The following is a 22,424-nucleotide window of genomic DNA, read 5'->3' on the forward strand; positions in this document are numbered from 1 at the left end:
CTCCTGTTAGCTCTGAAGCCACACTGGCTCTCTGGGAGGAGTTCTTCTGCAATGGTGTGCACCAGTCTATTCAGGAGTATTCTAGCAAGGATTTTGCCTGCGACGGAAAGCAGGGTTATCCCCCGGTAGTTGGAGCAGTCTGACTTTTCCCCTTTGTTCTTGTGTAGAGTGATGATGATTGCGTCGCGAAAGTCCTGTGGTAGTTTGCCTTGTTCCCAGCAGGTGACAAGTACTTTGTGAGGGCACTACCACATCACAAAACCATAGTTCTGAAGCATGGATTGTCATGGATCCGCAGGCTGTTTGTATTATTTCCCCCCCCACACACCCACAACTCACCATCAGTTCACATATGTCAATATCCAGAGATGGCACCGAAAAATCCACAGCTCTGCTTGTTTGTGTTGCTGCTTGAGCACCAAAATGTAGTCCCAAAGAACAGATTACCATGGATACTCTGGATTTTTACTTTAACATCCCCAAATCAGTATCCAATCACAGTTCATGGCCAGGGCTACATTTTGCACCACAGACATCTCTAAATCCACATCTCTGTGGTTCCGCCATGGTGCAAGAATGTGGTTACAAACAACCGATCCTCATGGATCCTCAGAATTTCTGCGTCAGGTCACATCAAATTTATCAATTCACTTACCTTGTCTGTAGCCACAAATGTCAATGCAAGAATGAAGGATCCACTGCTTTCTGGTTTTCCCATGGTTCCAAAGCATAGATGAGGGGTGGCCAAACTGTGGCTCAGGAGCCACATGTGGCTCTTTCACACACATTGTGTGGCTTTTGAAGCCCCCACCAACTCATTGGCTGGCTTGGAGAAGGCATCTCTCTCTCTAAATTTCTTGTCCAAGCCAAGCTTGGAGGCAGCTTGGAGAATGCATTTAAAATTAAAGTTGCTTTCTTCCCCTACTCCCTCCTTTCAACACATATTTCCTTCCTTCCCTCCCTCAAACATCTGACATATTCTGTGTGGCTCTTACATTAAGCAAATTTGGCTGCCCCTGCCATGGATCCTCAGGATTTTTGTGTAGTTCAGGGCAGACTCACCACCAATCACACCATCTTCCTACCAGCAGATGACAACACAAAAATTGTGGCTCCGCTGTTTCTTGTCTTGACATAATTGTGAAGCAAGGATCCTCATGAATCCACAGGATTTTTGCCCTGAGTCATGCAAAATCCATTACCTCATTACTTATACTGTCCATTCCCCCAGAATCATGGGTCTGTCACTCAATGTTGCTGCTGCAGTGCAAAATAGTATTTCCAAACAATGGGTTCTCCTGGATCTTTGCATTTGATCCAGCCCCCATGTGCACAGTCACAGTTCAATAATCATTGATAGTGCCACAAAAATCATGGAGCCACTGCTTTATGGCACAAAAATGTGGTTTTGAAGCACAAACTCTCATGCATCCTCACATTTTTTGCATTTGGTCACCCATATTCAGTGTCCGGTCACAGACTGGCTATAGCTACAGATTGCACCGCAATCATTCATGGGGATCCCTTTAAAATCATCTAGATCCAACTTTCACCAGCCTCCCTTTTCCTAACCTCCTGCACTGCCTCTTGCTTGCATACTTCTGGCCAGCTGCCTTGAGTGACAGCTAAGGGGGAACTGGCAACGCAGCCCCTGGGTAGGAAACACCTGAAAATGTGGGGAGTGGAGAGTACAGACGGAGGGGTTTGGGAAGGAGTGGGACCTCCCACCTTGTCCAATGTAGTCTATCCTGCCAAGTAGCCATTTTCTATAGGCTGAGGATCAGCTGGAATTCTGGGAGATCTGCAAGCAACACAGGGAGATTGGCAGCCCTACCTGAGGCCAGCCTTAAAGCACCACACCCCTTTCCTTCTCTGTTTTGTGGCTCCCCTGCGCTATCCCCCCCCCCCCAGGTCTGCGGCTTCAGGTGGCAAAATGGAACACTCCCCCCCTAGATGCCTGTGGGAAGGAGAGGTCTTTAGCACTTAGGGTTGCCAGATTCGGGCTGGGAAATTCCTGGAGATTTGGGGATGGAGCCTGGAGCAGACAGGATACTCAGTGGAGGACAATGCCTTGGGGTCCACCTCACAAAGCCTCCATGTTTTCCAGGAGAACTGATCTGTGTAGTCTGGAGAGAAGCTGCAATACTGGAGGATCCCCTGACCCCACCTGGAGGCTAAGCAACCCATGAGTACCAGAGAAAAAAGTAAACACACCAAAATTACTGTGGGATATTCACGAGATACATTCACCATACAAAGTTTATAAAGGTAAAAGGTAGTCCCCTGTGCAAGCACCAGTGTTTTTTGGCTCTCAGGTGACGTTGCTTTCACAACATTTTCACAGCGGACTCTTTAGAGAGTGATTTGCCATTGCCTTCCCCAGTCATCTACACTTTCCCCCCAGCAAGCTGGGTACTCATTTTACCGATCATGGAAGGCTGAGTCAGCCTGGAGCCAGCTACCTGAACTAGCTTCCTCTGGGATCAAACTCCAGTCCTGAGCAGAGGGTCCGACTGCAGTACTGTGTCACAGGGCTCTATATAACCTTTATACGAGGTTGAAAATATTTTTAAATCCATCAGATGTAACACGCAAGTAGAAAAGTACAAGACATAGCAGACTCTTGAGCAATTCATTCATTCCACCAAAGTCACAGTCCAGACTTCTTCCTCTTAATGGATTATTCAGTGCTGATGGGAAGGGGGGGGATTAAAGTGCTAGTGCTTAAAATTGACTCTGTCGTGCAAAGTTCCTTTAGAATTCAAAAACGCATTTCTTCTTCAAAGACCTGATTTCACACTTTCCCTCTTGTAAAGCAAAGAATTGCATCAAGCGGGAGGCTGGCACCCCTCCCTTCCCTCTGCCCCGGTTTCCCTGCTGCCAGCCGCTCTTCTCCTCCCTCCTCCCCCTCTCTCTGGGGCTGCAAAGGGGGAGCTCAATTCAGCGGGCGCACACAACACGCCTCCTTTCTGGGCATCTGGGCTCTGCTCCGTCGCTTCCCTTCAAAACTGCCCAGACAGACGGGGCCTTTCCTGCCTGCCTGCCTGGGAGCTCCGGAGTTTCCTCTCCCGGGGCGCAGAAAGCGGCTGATGCAGGCTCCTCTCTCCCCAAACGAGCGCAGCTGCAGCGTCTCTCCCCCCGCAGTCTCCCTTCTCTGGACGGAGGAGGCAGGAGCTGGGAGCCGCTTTCTCAGCCTCCCTTTGCCGAGAGACCCCGAGCAGCCCCATCGAGCGGCATTCGAGGCGTCGCTGACCCAGCCGGGCTGAAGGGAGCCCAGTCCCGCTGGTTTCCTGGGCTCTGCAGCCGTGAAGGGGTTAAAGGAGGCGAGCTGTGGGCTGGAGAGGGGGAGTGGAGGGGGCGGGAGAGAGAGGCGGGGAAGGTCCCTCCCAGGAAGGCCTTTCAGTCTCGGAAGGGAGGACTTTGCACCCCGCCCTGTGTTTGCAGGCGGGGGGAGGCGCGTTGAGATCCTTTCCAGACGGGATGTTCTTCTATGCAGGTGGGAGTTGCCCTTTGTGAGCCCCCTGGGGGGGAGGGGTGGTTCCAGGGCTTGCAAGGCGGTCTGCGGAGGGGAGGAGGGAGGGGCAGGCCAGGCCAGCCTCCTTTCTGCATCCCGCCCTGCTGAAGGGTGGAAAGAATTTAGCAGAGAGGAATTCCTCGTTGTTGCATATTTCTAAAGTTTCTTGTATCTTTTGCACTGTTTTATGGTGGGTATTTTATCTGTTCCGAGGCACCCATTGCGGAGAGAGGGAGCAGGAGATCGACTGGGTTGAAGAAAGAGCTACCGTGGGGGGTACTCATTCCTGCTGGCTGCTCCAAATGCCACACGTTAGTGCTCCCCACACCTGCAGTTCCGGGGACATGGGTGGGGGGGAGATACAACAAAGTTTAAGCCCGATGGCACCTTTAGGACACACAAAGTTTTGTTCAAGGTATAAGCTTTTGTGTGCAAGCACGCTTCTTCAGACTAGTCCAGGTTTTTGCATTTTGTAAGACAGGAAATGCCAGTCTGTAACTGCGAGTTTCTTCTTAAGGCTGTTGGGAGTTCCACTCCATGCGGCTTACTGTGGTGCCTTCCACGAAGACAGATTGAATAAAACTGTTTTGCTCTTAAAGGTACTGCGAGACTCACCTAAATCTACATTAATTATAGTGCACCATTTAATGGGACTTAATGCAATCAATAGGATAGTACATTCAGTAAACGATGAAATAGAATGTTGGTTCCAGAACCAACCAGGAATCTGAAAAACAGTGTTGAAGGAAAGCAGTACTCTAAACATGACCCAATAAATGATGCAAAATTACACAGCCAGATACAACCTACAGGAAACGAGACCCAGTAATATAGACTCCAATAATTCATCCAAGTGACTTTCTGAAGCATTTTGTACAGTGCTTCCCTATTGCTAGAGCTGAAAAGCCTCTTCAATAATTAAGTCTTGCTTAGTTTGCTGAAAGCCGAGAGTGTGGGAGTCTTCATGACCGTCTCAGGTCCGCCAGCTTCGTGTAGTGGTTAAGGAGAAGTGAACTCTAATGGTTAAGCCCTTACCGGTCACTTTGTCCTGAGCTTCGGTATACCTCAGATGTACCCACTAGACAGACTGATCCCCAGAAATAGATACCTAAGCTCATAAGATCGACAACAGATCTTTTAATAAGTAAGTATTGGTGGTTTTGTTGCCTGAAGGACCAAAGAGGTATATCTTTAAAAGCTTGATATGTAATATACTGCAGTGACATTGATTCTGAACAACAAAATACAAGGACTCTCCTTCTGATGCACTGGGGTTATCCTTAGGTGATTCTTCACCAGGGACAGTGATGTAACTCTGTTTTCTTTTCTTCCTGCCTTTCTGAGATCTTTCCCTCTGCCTTTTCACAGCCAAGTGAATGAGAGTGTCTTTCCGGAGTCAGAGGCAACCCAAGAGAAAGGGGAAGGAGATGGAAGAGAAGGACCCCGAAGGGCTTGGAACTGGGAAGATATCAAGGAAAGGTCTCCATCCCCTCCAAGCAGGGAGTGGTGCTGAATTTTGGGGGAGAGAGATCATGCTTCAGAATCCTGTGACCGCAGATGAACGCAGACGATGCTTCCGGCAGTTCTGTTACCAGGAGGCTGATGGGCCCCGAGAGGTTTGCAGCCGGCTCCACAGACTTTGTACAGACTGGCTGGAGCCAGAGAGGCGCACCAAGAAGGAGATGGTGGACCTGGTGATCCTGGAGCAGTTCCTGGCCATCCTGCCGCAGGAAGTGCAGGGCTGGGTGAGAGGATGCGGGCCAGAGACCAGTTCCCAGGCAGTGGCCCTGGCCGAAGGTTTCCTCCTGAGTCAGGCAGAGGAGAAGAGGCAGGCACAGCAGGTGAGGGGCTTTCAGTCACTCCACTCAAGCAATGAGCTTCTCCTGCCAGCTATTACTGTGTGGGTCAAGTCACTTCAGTGTGGCAACCCTAGGAACGTCCTCTATGTAACAGCCTTGCTCAGGTCTTGCAGACTGAGGGCCTTTGTGGCTTCCTTGACTGAGTCAGTCCATCCTGTGTTTGGCCTTCCTCTTTTCCTGCTGCCTTGAGCTTTCCTTAGAATTTTTGTCTCTCTCAGTGACTCCTGTCTTTTCATAATGTCATCAAATACCTCATTTGAGTCATTTTAGCTTCTAGGGGGAGCTGAGTCTTGATTTGATCTAGAACCCATTTATTTGTCTTTTTGGTGGTCCATGATATCTGTAAAAGCTCTCTCTTCCAACACCACAAAGAATCAACTTTCTTCCTGTCAGCTTCCTTCCCTGTCCAACTCTCACACCCACACCAAGTTCTGGGGAATACTGTGGCACAAATTAACTTGCTCCAGTGACACATCCTTACACTTCTTCATGAACCTTAAATTTCTGTAATCCTCCACTAGTCATTATTTTTGCCTTTTGTTCCGCTGTAAGCTTACTTCAGCATTTTCTGCTTTACCCTTCCTTAGTAAATATTCCAAGTCTTCACTACTTTCTGCCAATAATGTGGTTGTCAAGAGTGCCTCTTGCCATGAATCGGTGGGGGAAACAGTTATGCTTGTATGTCACCTGCAATAACCTTTGAGTGGTGCCATCTTCATATCTCAGATTGTTGATGTTCCTTCCGCCCTTTTTCACTCCACCTTCATCTACATCTAATGCAGCTTTCCTTATGATGTGTTCTGCATGAAGATTGAAGAGACAGGGAGATAAAATACACCCCAGTCTGCGAACTGGAAACCCCTCTGTTTTTCCATATTCTGTCCTACCAGTGGCCTCCTGCCCAGAGTTCAAGTTTTGCCTCAGAACGATTGGATGTTGTGGCACACCCATTTCTTTTAAAACCAGCCATAGCTCTTCTTGATCCCCACAGTCAAAAACGTTGATTGAAGCTATGAATCACGAGCTGCTTTTATTCTGAAATTCTCTCCTGTGCTCCATTAACCCACATAAATCTGCAGTATGATCTCAAGTGCTTCCTCCTTTTGTGAATTTACCAGGAATAGAACATCTGGCATTTTTCTTTAGATGACAGCAGTCCTTGTTGTAAAATGTTGAGCACCAGCTTAGATTTGCATGAGGAATTCCTGTAATGGTCTAGTAGTGGCTACAGTCTTTGGCGTCTCCATTTCTTGAACTGGAATGTCAAGTAAATGTTTCCAGTCTGTGGGCCATTTTGTTGTTTTGCATCTTTGTTAGCATTTTCTTGCTAAGATTTTGACAGACTCCTTTTCTGTGGCTTGAAATAGCTCTACTGATGTTCCACCTCCTGCTGGTGATTTGTTTCTCCCAATTGTTCTCGGTGCAGGTTTAGTTTCTGAAACCAACCCTAGTTGTTGCCCTTCCGGTTAAAGCAGCCCTGGTGGTGGAGTCAGGGATGAGGAGTCTGGGAGAGGGTCCGGATCCATCTCTTCAGCCTGTTCCATTCCTTCTCTTGCCCCTCTCCCTTGCTGTTGTTCCAGATGTGGGGGGGACCCGTGAAGGTGGAAGGAAGCTTCTCTGAGGCGGAAGGAGCTCCATCAGAGGGTCAGAGGGCGCAGACCCAGGAGCGTGCCCAAGATGCCCCATCAAGTGGTAAGGGGGCCTCCTGCCCAGAGGGGATTGGGGCCTGTGATGAAGTTGCTGGGCGGAGGGTTCAGGAGAGGAGGAAAGGGAAATACTTCTGAAGACTGTGTAGAATGGATAGGATGTCGTGACGGCTGCTCCACTTTAAGCGGGAGCATACAGATTCATGGAGAGGAATTAGATGCTTCTTTTCATCAATATAAATATGCATATCTCACCTTCCTTCCACTAGAAAGACTCAAGGTGGCTCAAAGACAGGAAAGGAAAACAAATCTGGGTTCAGCTAAAAGCCAAGGTGAATAAATGGAGCTTCCATGTTCCCCTGACCAGCATGGCCCAGACTCCCCAAGGTCATCAGATCTCAGAAGCTAAGAATGCTCAGCCCTGGTTAGTGTTAGGATTGGGAGACCACCAAAGAAATTCAGGGCTGCTGTGCAGAGGCAGACAATGGCACACCACCTCTGAACGTCTCTTGCCTGGAATAACTGGAGTCAGTATAAGTTATCTGTGACTTGATGGAGCTTTAGACACACAGACACCCCCCCCCCCTTGTTCTGGGGCAGCAAATCTGGAAAACCCCATTGCCAGAGGCCAGTAATTGGGGCTGTGTGTCCAGTTTGTCCACCTTACCAAAGCTTTCGATACCGTTAGCAGGAAAGGCCTGTGGCAAATCTTGGAACGTTTAGGATGTCCCCCAAGGTTCCTCAGCATGATCATCCAGCTACACGAAGACCAGCAAGGCCAAGTCAGACACTGCAACGACCTCTCGGAGCCCTTCCCAATAGGCACAGGTGTAAAGCAAGGCTGCGTTCTTGCGCCAACTCTCTTCACGATCTTCTTTAGCATGATGCTTCAAAAAGCCGCAGTAGATCTAGATGATGACGATGGTGTCTACATCCGCTATCGCACCGATGGCAGCCTGTTCAACCTGAGGCGACTAAAGGCCCACTCCAAGACAATGGAAAAACTCATCCGAGAGCTACTGTTTGCTGATGATGCTGCACTTGTCTCCCATTCGGTATCAGCTCTGCAGCATATGACGTCCTGCTTTGCAGAGGCTGCCAAGCTATTCGGCCTAGAAGTTAGTCTGAAGAAGACAGAAGTTCTCCACCAGCCTGCACCCCAGGAAGATTATCACCCTCCCTGCATCACTGTGGGTGAATCAGTTCTGAAGACAGTCCAGCAGTTCAGCTACCTGGGGTGCATCATCTCCTCAGATGCCAAGATCGACAAGGAGATTGACAACAGGCTGGCAAAGGCAAACCGTGCATTTGGCCGACTGCACAAAAGAGTGTGGAGCAACAAGCATCTGAAAAAAGGCACAAAGATCAATGTTTACAAAGCGGTTGTGATGACAACCCTCATCTACGGCTCCGAATCGTGGGTTTTATACCGTCATCACCTGCGACTCCTTGAGCGCTTTCATCAGCGCTGCCTTCGCACCATCCTCAACATCCACTGGAGTGACTTTGTGACCAACACTGAAGTCCTCAAGTGGGCGGAGGTTACCAGCATCGAGGCACTGCTGTTGAAGACGCAGCTGCGCTGGGCAGGGCATATTTCTAGGATGGAAAACCACCGCCTTCCCAAGATTGCCCTGTATGGCGAACTCTCCACCGGCCATCGAAATAGAGGGGCACCAAAGAAGAGGTACAAGGACTCCTTGAAGAAATCCCTTGGCACCTGTCGCATCAACCATCACCAGTGGTCTGACCTAGCCTCAGATCGCAAAGCATGGAGGCACACCATCCACCAGGCTGTCTCTTCCTTTGAGAACCCACGCATAGCTGGTCTTGAGGACAAAAGGAGATTGAGGAAGAATCGCATTGCTACAGCACCAACCCCAAATCAGACTTTTCCCTGCAGCCATTGTGGCCGGACCTGCCTGTCCCACATTGGTCTTGTCAGCCACCAGCGAGCCTGCAGCAGATGTGGACTGTTGCACCCTTCTTAAATCTTCATTCGCGAAGCCAAGCCGAGAGAGAGAGAGAGTGTCCAGTTTAAAGGCTTTTCAGGGGCATCTGGGTGGCAACACTCAGAGGACACTGGATTAGGGATGCTGGGCCATGGCCTGGTCCCCCTGTGAGGTTTGTGGGTGGAGCATGGGCTGGACATGATGCCATTTCTACGTGTACTATTAACACAGATCCAAATCCGACTCTATAGCGTGATTCCACTAAGCAGCTCAGAATAAGGAATAGAAGATTAATCAATAATTGATTAATCAATAACAGAATAGATATGAATAATTTCTTTGACGTCCAGGAGGAAAAAGAAAAGAAACAAGAAATAGAATGAACATAAGCAGTGATGCGAATGGGAACATCACTGATAGAAAGCCTAACCACTGTGAAAGGTTTCTATTAAGAAACTGAAACAGAGAAATTAAAGCACCTGGGTCTTCATTTGGAGAACTTGGGCTATCAAAATATCTGTGTGAGACTTTTATTTCCTTTATAAATCGCCTAGTATCGGATTTGGATTTGTGTTCATTGTACATATTGTAATACCGGCAATCCATATTGTTTGTCATTTTCATGCCTCATCCAGCCAAATACCTGAATGTTAAGTCAGACTGTCAGCAGATGCTCTAGAAAACACTGGCAGCGCCCTAGAGTTTTAGCTGATGTGCTGAAACCACATGGGTTTAGGACTGGATGTGTCATGTCACATAGTTTCTGGTCACCTGCTTTCTTCCTGCCAGTCTGGACTCCAGGAAGAAGGCCCAGGAGGCGGGAGGATGTCATGCCTGGGCTTTTGGTCTGATCTAGCAGGGATACTGAAGCCATTGGAGCTCCAGGGCTCACAGGGCACATTTCAAGCCTCACAAAAGTCTAAAATCATGTACTAGCAGCGGTCATAACCGCCTGAGGTTCATAGCTACCTGAGACTTGTCTTTCACCTCCACAATTGACAAAATTACAGAGTTTTAGAGAGTGTAAAGAAGACAAGGTTTGACAACCCTGGGAATCGGGATGCGTAAGGAAGATTCAGACAAGCCAGCAAAATAGGAATTTTAGGCTGAAATTCACCTTCCCGTTTTGTCTCCTTTGCAGGCAGCGAAGAGACGTTATCGAGCCCTTTTCTTTGCAGAGAAGTGGAAACGCCTCCTCAGCCTCCTGTCCAGGTAGGGGGAGGGGGAGGACGGGGGATAGTCAGGGCCCTCAGTTCTTTCTCAGGGAAGCTTTTCCTCCTGCTGCCTGAGGAAGAGAGGCTCTGAAGAGCCCAGCCTTTACGCACGCTGAGCTTTGCATCCTGCACCCTCACAAACTCCCCCTGTCGAGAGTGTCAAGTCCCTGCTCTACCTGGGCTAGGGCTTTTTCGGTCCTGGCCCCGACCTGGTGGAATCAACTCCCTATGGAGATCCGGGCCCTACCTGGCTTGCTGGCCTTTCATAGGGAGCTGTTCCACCAGGTCTTTGGACGAGGCAGCGGGCATCTATTTATCGATTGGTTGGCCTCCCCTCTACTGCTGCACTGCGCTAATGTACTGTGATGCTGTATTGTGGTACGATTTTGTGCTCTACCACCTTGCTGTCATATCACCTTGCTGAATTATCTTGCTGCACTTTGATGAACGTTGTAATTGGTTTTATTATGATTCTATTGTGATTTTGTTTCTGTTTGCTGTACTCCGCTCTGAGCCGCCAATGGGAGAATGGGCAGAATATAAACAAAGAAGAAGAATAATGATCCGTGATGAGAGAATCTGCTTCTTCTTTCAGTGTCCATTTTCCTTTGAGGAGGTGGCCGTGAATTTCTCCGTGGCGGAGTGGGGCCTGCTGGATCTGGACCAAAAAGCCCTCTACAGAGAAGTCATGCTGGAGAACTATAGGAGCGTGGCTTTTCTGGGTAAGGATCTTTCATGGGAACTAAAGATGCAAACTGCTCCATTGGCTTGATGCATGAACCTGAAGAAGTTGGGGTGGGCATAAAAGTGATGTTCAGCAGGGCCAAGTAGAGCGATGCAATCCACCCCAGTGATCCAGGGGCAGCTGAGGCCAGTGTTGTGGCCATCATCAAAGCCAGAGAGGGTGTCATGGCATGAGGCCGATGTGGGGCTGAGAGGCACTGCCCCACTGACCCCGCTCAGCCTTCCCATGTCCCAAATGCGTCTTACCAGGGTCTCACCAAGTGAACCCAGGGGTGGCCTCAGAGTTTCTGGTGCCCCAGCCGCTGCACCGCCCTGTGGACTTACTGGTATATCCAGAGAGAAGATTTTAATAAACAACTCTGATGCCAATAATGCTGCTTTCTATTTTCCCTCCCATCTAAATGGCCTTATTCGACCTTTAATCTCCTAACTTACACTCCCCAGGCAGCTGTGTTCTGCAAAGCATCCTGGGGCTTTTAGTCAGTGAGTGTTTCATAAAGAGCCAACCTCAATTTTTCCACCACAGGTTTATTTGGGGGAGGCTGGAAACCAGCTCCTCTTGGTTCTCTTCACAACTGGAAGGAAACTCTCAGTGCAGTTGCAGGATGAGATATCATGAGAACTTCTTGTATTTCATTGTCAAGAGCAGAGAGTCAAAAGAGCTGCACAGCAAGTCTAATGGGAGCAGCGGGGGAGTCATTCTTTGCCATCTTCCCCCTTAAAATACATATGGGGAGAGGAGGGATGGGCAGAATATCAAAACAGCTCTACGGGAGGGCCTGGCAGGGATAAGGTGTGAACAGCAGCTCAGTTTGGTAGGAAAGAAGGTCTTCTAAAAGAAATGGAGACCCAGGAGTGCCTGACTGGTGGCTTGGCTTCTCGCATGGGTGCTGATTGAAACTCTTTCCTGATTTCAGCAGATGTAGAGGAGACTGCTGGGGAATTCCAGGGGCTCTCTTTGGGAATAGTCAAGAATGAAGATGCTGAAGAAAACTCTGGAGATGGACCACAGAGGCAAGAGGAAAGCCACGCAGGTAAGAGGAAGGATAAGCCCATTCCTTGCCAAAGAGGGGTCCTCCCTGAAACCCCAGTCCATTAAGAAAGGTCAGTCAGCAAAAGAAGGAACAGAGGCCACGTGTGAGCCAGAGAATCCAGTGCAGGGAAAAGGGAAACGACAGTGAGGCATTTGCAAAGACCTTCAGTCAGAGTATGAATGTCATTGTGCAGATTGTATAATAACTTGAAGTACAGAAATAGCTTCCCTCATAAAACAGCCCTTTCTTCTAATCAAAGAAGTCACACAGATGGGTGGCTGTAAAAATGGCTAAGAGTCCCAACCAAGCTTCTCTGATGCAGGAAGCCTAATGTACTTTTAAAGCATATACTTCAGTTGTACGCTTCACTGTAAAACAGGAGGACGACACTGAAATATTTGGAGCATGGGTGAAACTTCCGGAGCACATCAGACCTCTTTGTGTGGATTCTAACAGGAGATCTCTCTTTTTATTCCAGCAGGAGGTGATCAGAGGAATGAGGAGGATGAGGAACTGCATCATGTTTCACCAGGGGATGTCAAGAATGAAGATGTGAGAAGAAACATCAGGATACAAAGCAAGTCTCAGAGGCAGAAAATCAGGCACTGGGTGAAGAAGAGGAATAAATCCATTCCTTGCCAAGGGGGGGATTTGCAAGAAGTAATTCACAGTTTGGAGAAAACTTACAAGTGCATGGAGTGTGGAATGAACTTCTCAGATCAAACCCAATATAATATACATTATTCAAAGCACAGTATAGTGAAGGCATGTAAATGCTTTCGGTGTGGAAAGTACTTCAGATACAAATTGCAACTCCTTGTGCACCAAAGGATCCACAGAGCGGAGAAACATTTTGAACACGCAATGTATGGGAAGAAATTCAGTCAAAGCTGCATTCTTCAACAGCATCAGAGAACACACACGGGGGAGAAGCCTTTCAAATGCTCAGACTGTGGGAAGAGGTTCAGTCACAGTGGCCATCTTCAAAGTCATCTAAGAACCCACACGGGGGAGAAGCCTTTTGAATGCTCAGAATGTGGGAAGAGATTCAATCATAATAGTGATCATCAACGTCATCTAAGAACCCACACAGGGGAGAAGCCTTTTGAATGCTCAGACTGTGGGAAGAGGTTCAGTCAGAGTGGCAGCCTTCAACATCATCTAAGAACCCACACGGGGGAGAAGCCTTTTGAATGCTCAGAGTGTGGGAAGAGATTCAGCCGCAGTAACAATCTTCAAAGTCATTTAAAAACCCACACGGGGGAGAAGCCTTTTGAATGCTCAGAGTGTGGAAAGAGATTCAGTCATAATAGCGGTCTTCAACGTCATCTAAGAACCCACACAGGGGAGAAGCCTTTTGAATGCTCAAAGTGTGGGAAGAGATTCAGTTTTAGTAACAATCTTCGAAGTCATCTAAGAACCCACACAGGCGAGAAGCCTTTTGAATGCTCAAAGTGTGGGAAGAGATTCAGTTTTAGTAACGGTCTTCGAAGTCATCTAAGTACCCACACAGGGGAGAAGCCTTTTGAATGCTCAGAGTGTGGAAAGAGATTCAGTCATAATAGTGGTCTTCAACGTCATCTAAGAACCCACACAGGGGAGAAGCCTTTTGAATGCTCAAAGTGTGGGAAGAGATTCTGTTTTAGTAGCAATCTTCGAAGTCATCTAAGAACCCACACAGGGGAGAAGCCTTTTGAATGCTCAGAGTGTGGGAAGAGATTCAGCCGCAGTAACAATCATCAAAGTCATTTAAGAACCCACACAGGGGAGAAGCCATTTGAATGCTCAGAGTGTGGGAGGAGATTCAGCCAAAATCGTGCTCTTCAAAATCATCTAAGAAGCCACACAAGGGAGAAGGGTTTTCATTGCTCAGACTGTGGGAAGAGGTTCAGTCATAGTGGCAATCTTCAAAGTCATCTAAGAAGCCACACAGGAGAGAAGCCTTTTGAATGCTCAAAGTGTGGGAGGAGATTCAGCCAAAATCCTGCTCTTCAAAGTCATCTAAGAAGCCACACAGGGGAGATGCCTTTTGAATGCTCAGAGTGTGGGAAGAGATGTAGTAACAGGAGAAATCTTCAAAAACATCGAAGAATCCACACAGGGCATAAAGTTTTGGAGTAGAGATTCATTCAGTGTGGTTATCTTCAACATCATCTAAGAACCCACAAGGCGGAAAAACCATGTCACTTCTTAGCCTAAGGGTGTTGAACCGATTTTTTTACAGTGATCTGACAGAAATGTCACTGTGTTGGGCCATGTGTGCCCTATAGTGTAATGCCAGGTACCAGAGATATTAACTTTAGAAAGAACATAAAGGTAGTCCCCTGTGCAAGCACCAGTCGTTTCTGATTCTGAGGTGACGTTGCATCATGATCGTTTCATAGCAGATTTTACGGGGTGGTTTTCCATTGCCTTTCCCAGTCATCTACACTTTCCCTACAGCAAGCTGGGTACTTATTTTACCGACCTCTGAAGGATGGAAGGCTGAGACAACCTTGAGCCGGCTACCTAAACCCAGCTTCCACCGGGATCGAACTCAGGTCATGAGCCGAGCTTGGACTGCAACCCAATTAACAATATTATTTTTTACTTAATATACAAACATACTTACTGAATGATCAGCCTTACAGTGTTTCCTTTATTTAGGAGTCTTTGATAACTCACCTCTCTTTCTCTGAATTACTGCATCCAAATCTTCTCTTCCACCTCTCCCACAGTTGTACTGTAGCAATATTGCGTGTGCTGGTTAGGTCTGTATCTGTAAGTTGAGAATGTATTTTTGATTCCCTCTCCAGTTTAAATAGACAAAGAAGAAGATTTTGGATTTATATCCCGCCCTATACTCTGAATCTCAGAGCGGTCACAATCTCCTCTACCTCCCCCCCCACAACAAACATCCTGTGAGGTAGGTGGGGTTGAGAGTCCTTTTACAGCAGCTGCACTTTCAAGGACAGCCTCTATGAAAGCTATGGCTGACCCAAGGCCATCTCAGCAGGTGCAAGAAAAAAGAAGCCTAAGAGTACAGGTTGTAATCTTTATTAGAAGAAAGGAGCAAGAGTCCAGTAGCACCTAAGAAAATTTGTCGCAAAGCATGAGTTTTCTTGTGTCACTGCTCACTTCAAATAGAGTTAGAACATGTGTCCATTGGTCCTTATATCTTGGGGAAATGGAAGGATTTCAGATGCCAAATGACAATAGCAGGCGTTGGTAATGAGACAGGAAACCAAAGTCTCAATTCGGTCCTGGAGGATGCATGGCGTTTCATTATCTGTTGCAATTCAGCAGTCTCTCTTTCTAAGGTGTGTCAAGTGCTGCACAGTCTTCATTAATGATGAGCTCTATGTTGATTTAATCATAGAAAGCTTTATTGATATAACAAAGCTGTTACAGGCAAGACTAGGTCTGGATAGAACTGGTAAACCAGGTACAGACAGTCAGATATATTGGTTTGGTTCAGACCGTTATTTATTGAGTGAAAAGTGCCCTTTTCCTACTAATGAAGCAGCACCCCTTCTGCCCCCCCTTTCACGTTCCCCTTAGAACCAGCTGCAGCCAAGCTATAGTCTCTGAGAGTAGCAACATTGAAGACCCAAGTGTACCACATACCTCAGGATGAAAAAAGGATACATGTAAGTTTCAAAGACACAATATGTGACGATTTAGGTGACTGCTTCTGCAACTACTATGCCTAATGTTACAAGAATCCGTTTCAATATATTTGATTGTTAATAAAAAGAAATAGGGGATACAGAAACAAAAAGAAAAAGGGGAGAAAGGGAGGGAAATTAATCATCTTATTTTCTGCACCATTAATATGCAAAATATTATTCCATTATTTACATAATCAAATTTATAGGCTAAAAGTTTGCTTTAAGTAATCTGCTAATTCACACGTGAATTTTACAAATGTGGGGATAAAAAACAATATGCAACTTTTATCATATAAAAATTTAGAGCGAAACGTTCAACCAGTCGTAAAAAGGTTTCCAGATGTGTTTTACATCTTTTATAGATTTGCCCTTCAGAAAAGATGAAGGTGTGTCCACTTCCGCACTCTCTAGGATCTTGTCTATTAAATCTTGTTTTTTCGGTATTTCCTGCTGCTTCCAATGTTGTGCAACCAAAATTCTTGCTGCTTTTATGATACTTGTCATCAAATGTCTCTGTGTTACAAGAATCTGAACCAACATGGAAGTGCTCATGGCAAGGGACACCTTGACAATATGCCGTTTAAATTCCTTTGTAAGAGAACTGCTAATCTTACGTCAGCAACTGAATGTGTGGGAAGTTAAATGTTCCCCCACTAGTTTTTGAATGTTGTGGTCTCTAATTTCAGAGGTATGTCTATTTATTCTTTGTGTCCTCCTGGACCAAACTGAGACCTCGGTTTCCTGTCTCAGTAGCAATACTGGTATCTCCAAGACCCATTACCCCTCTACATATCATACCTAATCCAGTCAAGCTCACTATTGTGATTGACCTGCTATGGCCATTCAGCATCTGAAATCAACTTTATAAACTTTATATCTTCGATACCTCATGTTATATTTTAGAATATGCACGGCCTGCACCGACAAAGTGATGTTTATGTCAGATCCATCCCTCGTAGTGAATGAGTTTTGATGACTTTCCTAGAACCCAGGAAGACAGAAGCATGGGCATACGTATAACCGACCAGATCTACAAAAGGACTGAGCTGAGAGATTCAGGTTTATCCCCGATACTGAAAAACAAGGAGCCCCAAACAATCACTGAGGGTTCTGAAGGCTTTCAGGGAACTGAATGTGAATCCTAGTGGGCCTGCTCCCACTCACACGTGTCTGTTACGGGGCCTCCCCGCCTACACCATCCGTATCTCCTTCAAGGCCGGATTCAGGAATGTGAGAATTAGCTCTTCCTGAGGTCCACCAAATGGGAAGGGGAAAGCGCTGTCATAATCTGTTAGAGGGTTTCAGGGAGGGTGTTCCCTCATGGGATTTGGAATATGACCTGACACCAGATGGCAAGAGATGATAATGGAGCCATAGACCAGAGAGAATCCTTGCTGACTCTGCCATGTCACAGGACAGATGCCCTGACTATGCCTCATCGGAATGAAGAGCAGCATTGAAAATGCTCAAGTCTCTACCTTGGACTTGGAAACTTTTAAGACGTTGCTGTCTAATACCAGATATCGATATATCAAATGGAGAAGTTCACTTTCTTGTTTTCATGCTACAAGATTATAGACATTGTGTTGCCTAGGGCTATCCTGATTCTTGAAGGGTTTAATAAACCTCTGTCTGTTGCCCGGGGGCAGGACTTCTGGGGGCTGGAAAATGGAGAGCTGAACTGCCTCTCATAAGGGAGGCAGATGGAACCTCTGTGTGGGGGGTAGAGAAGGCAATCTAATGCCTACTACCTATTTTTCTCATCCAGAGAATAGTCCAAGACAAGCTTGGGAAACTTAGAGGAGATTTACTTTGGCGGAAAGGGAGCTCCGGAGGGGGCTCCTTTGAAGGGTCTCCGGCGACGAGTGCGTTACATCGTCTGCAGAGGGTCTCCAGAGTCATTAAATTGACTTAAACTCACCAGGATCCAGCACCTCTATACTACAAATAACATCTGGATTACTATCAGGACGGTGTCTACTTGGATAGCACTGCAGAAGGTATTTTATTATTTTTCACTCTGGGACTAAAATAAGGATTTACAAAAATAATTAAAAGGTGGCAAAAAGACTATAGCATGCTTATATAAAGAAGAGGAGGAGGGGTGAATTTGGAACTATTTAATATTAAAGAACAGAGTTTAAAAGTGAAAAAAACAAGAATGTTTTGAATACTTGCGGTTTCTGAAAAACCACCCCCATCGTCACAGCATTGTTGGTCAGTAGAATTCCACAGGAAGTGATGTTTTGTACCATCGTGTGATTTGACTACCAGCGAGAACATCGGCGGCCATTAAAAGAAGTGCAAAATAAAATATATTTTTTTTAAAGTGCTTGGGACTTTGAAAATTGGTGGAATTGGTATAGCAAAAAAAGTGGATGAGGTGGAGAAAAAAGTAAAAGAATATGATTCCACGTTAAAAAGTGTGCAAGAGAAAGCTGTATTGCAGGACTGTAAACTGATGGAAAACCTGGTACGTCTGAGAGGGGTACCTGAAAATGAACATGATCTGCTGAAGGAATATATAATAAAAATTATTGTGGATTTTTTGGAAGATGATTTAGAAACATCAAAATACCAATATGACTGTGTATAGAGTTAATTCCCTTTATGCCAAGAAGAATAAATTACCAAGAGACGTAGTAGTAAAATTTATGACACGGGACATGGTGGGAAGAATTATAGCCAAAAGCTTTGAAAAGAACTTTGTGGTGGAAGGCAGCGTAGTGAGGATTATGAGAGAGCTGCCAAAGAAAGTACTGTCTGATAGAAAGACTTATAAAAAATTAACAGTGAAACTACGGGACAATGATATAAGGTATAGATGGATTTTACCAGAAGGTTTGAGTTTTGAACTCCATGGCTGAAGGATTACAATTACAAGTGTACAAGAACTGAGAAGATTTTTGGAAGAACATAAAGAATTTGGCGACACAGCTGAAAGAAGAAAACATAATGGATTACAAATTATTATCTTGGAATGTAAATGGACTAAATTCACCTCAAAAAAGAAAAGCAACATTTCAGTGGATTACAAAACAAAAATGTAACATAATTTGTCTACAAGGAGTTCACATTAAACAAATGGACTATAAATTTTTATGGAATAAGCCATTGGGTTTGGAATTTCATTCATTGGCTAAACAAAAAAAGAGAGGTGTACTTTTTTATATTAAACAAGAATTGGAGCCAAAAGAAATTTTTAAAGACAACGATGGGAGATATTTAGCAGTGGAAGTAACATTAAATACAAAAAACCCCCACTACTGCTGGGACTATATGCACCGAATGGTGCGAAAGACTCTTTCTTTAAAGAAATAATGCAACAGCTTGATCAAGTGTCATATGAACAAATTATGATAATGGGAGATTTTAATGGTACAATTAAAAATACATTGGATAGATCGGGGAAGAAAAAAAATAATAAGGAAGGGAAACTGCCAAAATCTTTCTTTGAATTAGTCAAACAAGAAAACTTGGAGGATTTATGGAGGAAGTTAAACTCTGAGGTACGGGACTATACCTTTTTCTCAGCAAGACATAACACTTTTTCAAGAATTGATACAAAAGACTTAGGACTTATAACTAAAAAAATAGAGATTCTTCCTAAAGTAAGAGCAGACCACAACCCATTAATGTGGTCAACAAAGTTGATTAAAAAAACCAGAAGGTGGAGGTTAAATGAAGATCTACTACAAAACAAAGAAATAGTGGCATCTCTAGAAAAAGAAACTAAGCTTTTTTTCAAATAAATGAAACTGAGGACATGGACTTTCTAACGGTATGGGAAGCATATAAAGCAGTGATGAGAGGTATTTTAATTACATTGAATAATAAAGATAAAAAAATAGAAACAAATGTTAGACATTCAAAATGAAATAAAGAAAAAGGAAATGGAATTAAGGAAAAGACCCGGGAAGAAAAAAATTATTAGGGAGTTTACAATGCTACAGACACAACTGGGACATTTGTTAAACAAAGAAGTAGAGTGGAACCTGAAAAGACTCCAACAGAAATCTTTTGAAGGAGCAAATAAACCTGGTAAATATTTGGCTTGGCAACTGAAAAAAAAGAAAAGAGAAGTTAAAATTATAAGCAAAATAAAGATCAAGAAGGAATAAAAAGGGATTTTTTTAAATACTACGCCAAATTGTTTAAAAAATCAAAAATAAGTAAAGAGAAGTTGGAGGTATATTTGCAAAGAATTAATGTGACTCCACTTACAGAAAACATGGGAAAAGTTTTAAATGATCCAATAGAAAAACTGGAAATTGAAGCAGCAATAAATATAATGAAAATGGGGAAAGCACCTGGTCCAGATGGATTGACAGCAAAATTTTATAAAGTCCTCAGAGAAGGGTTAACACCCAAACTGCATAAATTGATGAATATTATAAGAATGGAGGGGAAAGTACCGAATACGTGGAAAGAAGCGGTAATTTCTTTGATTCCAAAGGAAGATAGAGATGTCACTGATGTAAAAAATTATAGACCAATTTCATTGTTAAATGTGGATTATAAAATATATATGAGAATACTAGCAGAAAGACTTAAACAATTTTTGATGAAGTTTATTAAAGAAGAGCAAGCAGGATTTCTTCCAAGAAGACAAATAATAATAATAAGAAGATATTGGATTCATATCCCGCCCTCCACTCCGAAGAGTCTCAGAGCGGCTCACAATCTCCTTTACCTTCCTCCCCCACAACAGACACCCTGTGAGGTGGGTGGGGCTGGAAAGGGCTCTCACAGCAGCTGCCCTTTCAAGGACAACCTCTGCCAGAGCTATGGCTGACCCAAGGCCATTCCAGCAGGTGCAAGTGGAGGAGTGGGGAATCAAACCCAGTTCTCCCAGATAAGAGTCCGCACACTTAACCACTTAACCACTACACCAAATAAGAGATAATATTAGAACTGTTGTAAATATTGTAGAATATTATGAAAGACATCCTGAAAAAGAAGTGGCACTATTCTTTGCGGATGCAGAGAAAACTTTTGATAATTTAAATTGGGACTTTATGTTTGCAGTGATGGAAAAATTGAGATTGGGAGAGAATTTTATTAGAATGGTGAGAGCAATATACACTGAACAATGGGCAAGACTCTGTATTAAGACAGATTTAACGGAGTATATGATGATCAGCAAAGGAACAAGACAAGGTTGCCCTCTATCTCCGTTGTTGTTTATAATGACTTTAGAAATTTTGCTGATGCAAATACAGGAAGATAAAGAGATACAGGGATTGAAATTGAAGGGATTTTCCTATAAATATAGAGCATTTGCTGATGATGTTGTGTTCATAAATGAAAAGCCATTAAAAGTAACGCCACTACTCTTGAGTAAAATACAAGAATATGGAGAATTGGCTGGGTTTTATATAAATAAAGAGAAATCAAAAATTATATGTAAAAATATGAGAACTGAAAAACAAAGAATTACAGAGCTCAACGGAGTGTGAAGTTACGTCTAAAGTAAAATATCTAGGTGTGGAAATTACCATGAAAAATATTGACATATAAAAATAATTATGAAAAGTTATGGCATAAAGTGGAAGAAGATATGTTAAAATGGAATAGACTCAATTTATCGTTATTGGGAAGAATAGCTGCATTAAAAATGAATATTTTACCGAGAATAATTACTTGTTTCAAACTATTCCGATTGTGAAGGACAATAAACAATTTAGTAAATGGCAAAGGAAGATTTCGGAATTTGTGTGGGCTGGGAAGAAACCAAGAATTAAAATAAAAGTGTTAAAGGATGCTAAAGAAAGAGGTGGATTTCAACTACCAGATTTAAAACTATATCTTGAGGCGGTGTGCTTGGTGTGGATAAAAGAATGGATAATGTTAAATAAAAAAAAATTAGCATTGGAAGGACATGGAAACAAATTTGGGTGGCATGCATATATGTGGAGGATGTTTGGGGGAGGGAGAGGGAAAGTGAAGACAAAGAGGCAGATAAAAGTAGGTTGGCTGTTGGATGTGAAAGAGGGAAGGAAGCAGGAAAAGAGGAGGGGTTAAGGGGCCTTTCAGGAAAAGGAAATAGTGCAAGAGGAAGAAATGAGAGGCATCCCGCTAATGTTTGCCAATTCCCACATGGAAAGAAATACAGAAGTCTTGAGATTTCCACACCTGTCAAACACCTCTCTTTGAAGAAGCCTCCGCCACAATATTGAATCTTCACAACTGTCATGCAAGATCTGTTGGCCTGAAAATGCGAGAGGTTAACAGGCATCCAAAGACTTTCCAGGCCTACAAAAGATTTGAACTCAGATCCAGATTTTTGCTTTGGGTTACCTCAAATTCACCCCAAAGCATGTCTGTAGCTACAGTTTTTTGCCACAAAAAGCATGGATCCACAATTTCATGGCACTACCACATCACAAAACCATGGTTCTGAAGCATGGATTGTCATGGAGCCTCAGGATGTTTGTATTAATAATAAAATTTTATTTATACCCCACCCTCCCCGCCGGGGCAGGCTTAGGGCGGCTTACAGGGTATGGCAAAAGCCATATTGAACAGTAAAACAATTATACATTTCTATACCATTTAAAATTTACCATTGAGTATACATAATATAAAAGTCTAAAATCAATCTAAAATAATCTCATCTTATTGCTATCTCGGCTATATTGATGTTAGTGATGGCATGGTGTTATTTCAGGTTCCATCTTGGAAGGCTAGCTGGAAGAGGGCGGTTTTGCACGCCCTACGGAATTGGCTAATGTCCCGTAGGGCCCGCACCTCTTCCAGCAGCCGGTTCCACCATTGGGGTGCTTTTATCGAGAAGGCCTGCTCTCTCTTT

The 22,424-nt window shown here is 44.6% G+C and overlaps 1 protein-coding gene across 1 annotated transcript; it reads left to right on the top strand.

The window, feature by feature from the left end:
- The first annotated feature begins 565 nt into the window (after window positions 1-565).
- LOC132567240 (zinc finger protein 883-like) lies at window positions 566-14,575 on the top strand. Its single transcript, XM_060232928.1, has 5 exons — window positions 566-622; window positions 3,017-3,330; window positions 10,113-10,183; window positions 11,847-11,963; window positions 12,442-14,575. Exons 1-5 carry the CDS (start codon window positions 566-568, stop codon window positions 14,082-14,084), a joined length of 2,202 nt encoding a protein of 733 aa, XP_060088911.1. The 3' UTR covers window positions 14,085-14,575.
- The last annotated feature ends 7,849 nt before the right edge of the window (window positions 14,576-22,424 follow it).

The sequence above is a fragment of the Heteronotia binoei genome, chromosome 2, assembly GCF_032191835.1.
Source record: "Heteronotia binoei isolate CCM8104 ecotype False Entrance Well chromosome 2, APGP_CSIRO_Hbin_v1, whole genome shotgun sequence".
NCBI lineage: Eukaryota > Metazoa > Chordata > Lepidosauria > Squamata > Gekkonidae > Heteronotia > Heteronotia binoei.

What these genes read in the sequence shown, in the direction of transcription:
- LOC132567240 (XM_060232928.1), top strand. Translation starts at nt 566, where the DNA reads ATGGTGCAAGAATGTGGTTACAAACAACCGATCCTCATGGATCCTCAG. An exon ending in TGGATCCTCAGAATTTCTGC is followed by an intron (nt 623 to 3,016) that starts GTCAGGTCACAT and finishes AAAACTGCCCAG; the next exon opens with ACAGACGGGGCCTTTCCTGC. An exon ending in GCAAGAGGAAAGCCACGCAG is followed by an intron (nt 11,964 to 12,441) that starts GTAAGAGGAAGG and finishes TTTTTATTCCAG; the next exon opens with CAGGAGGTGATCAGAGGAAT.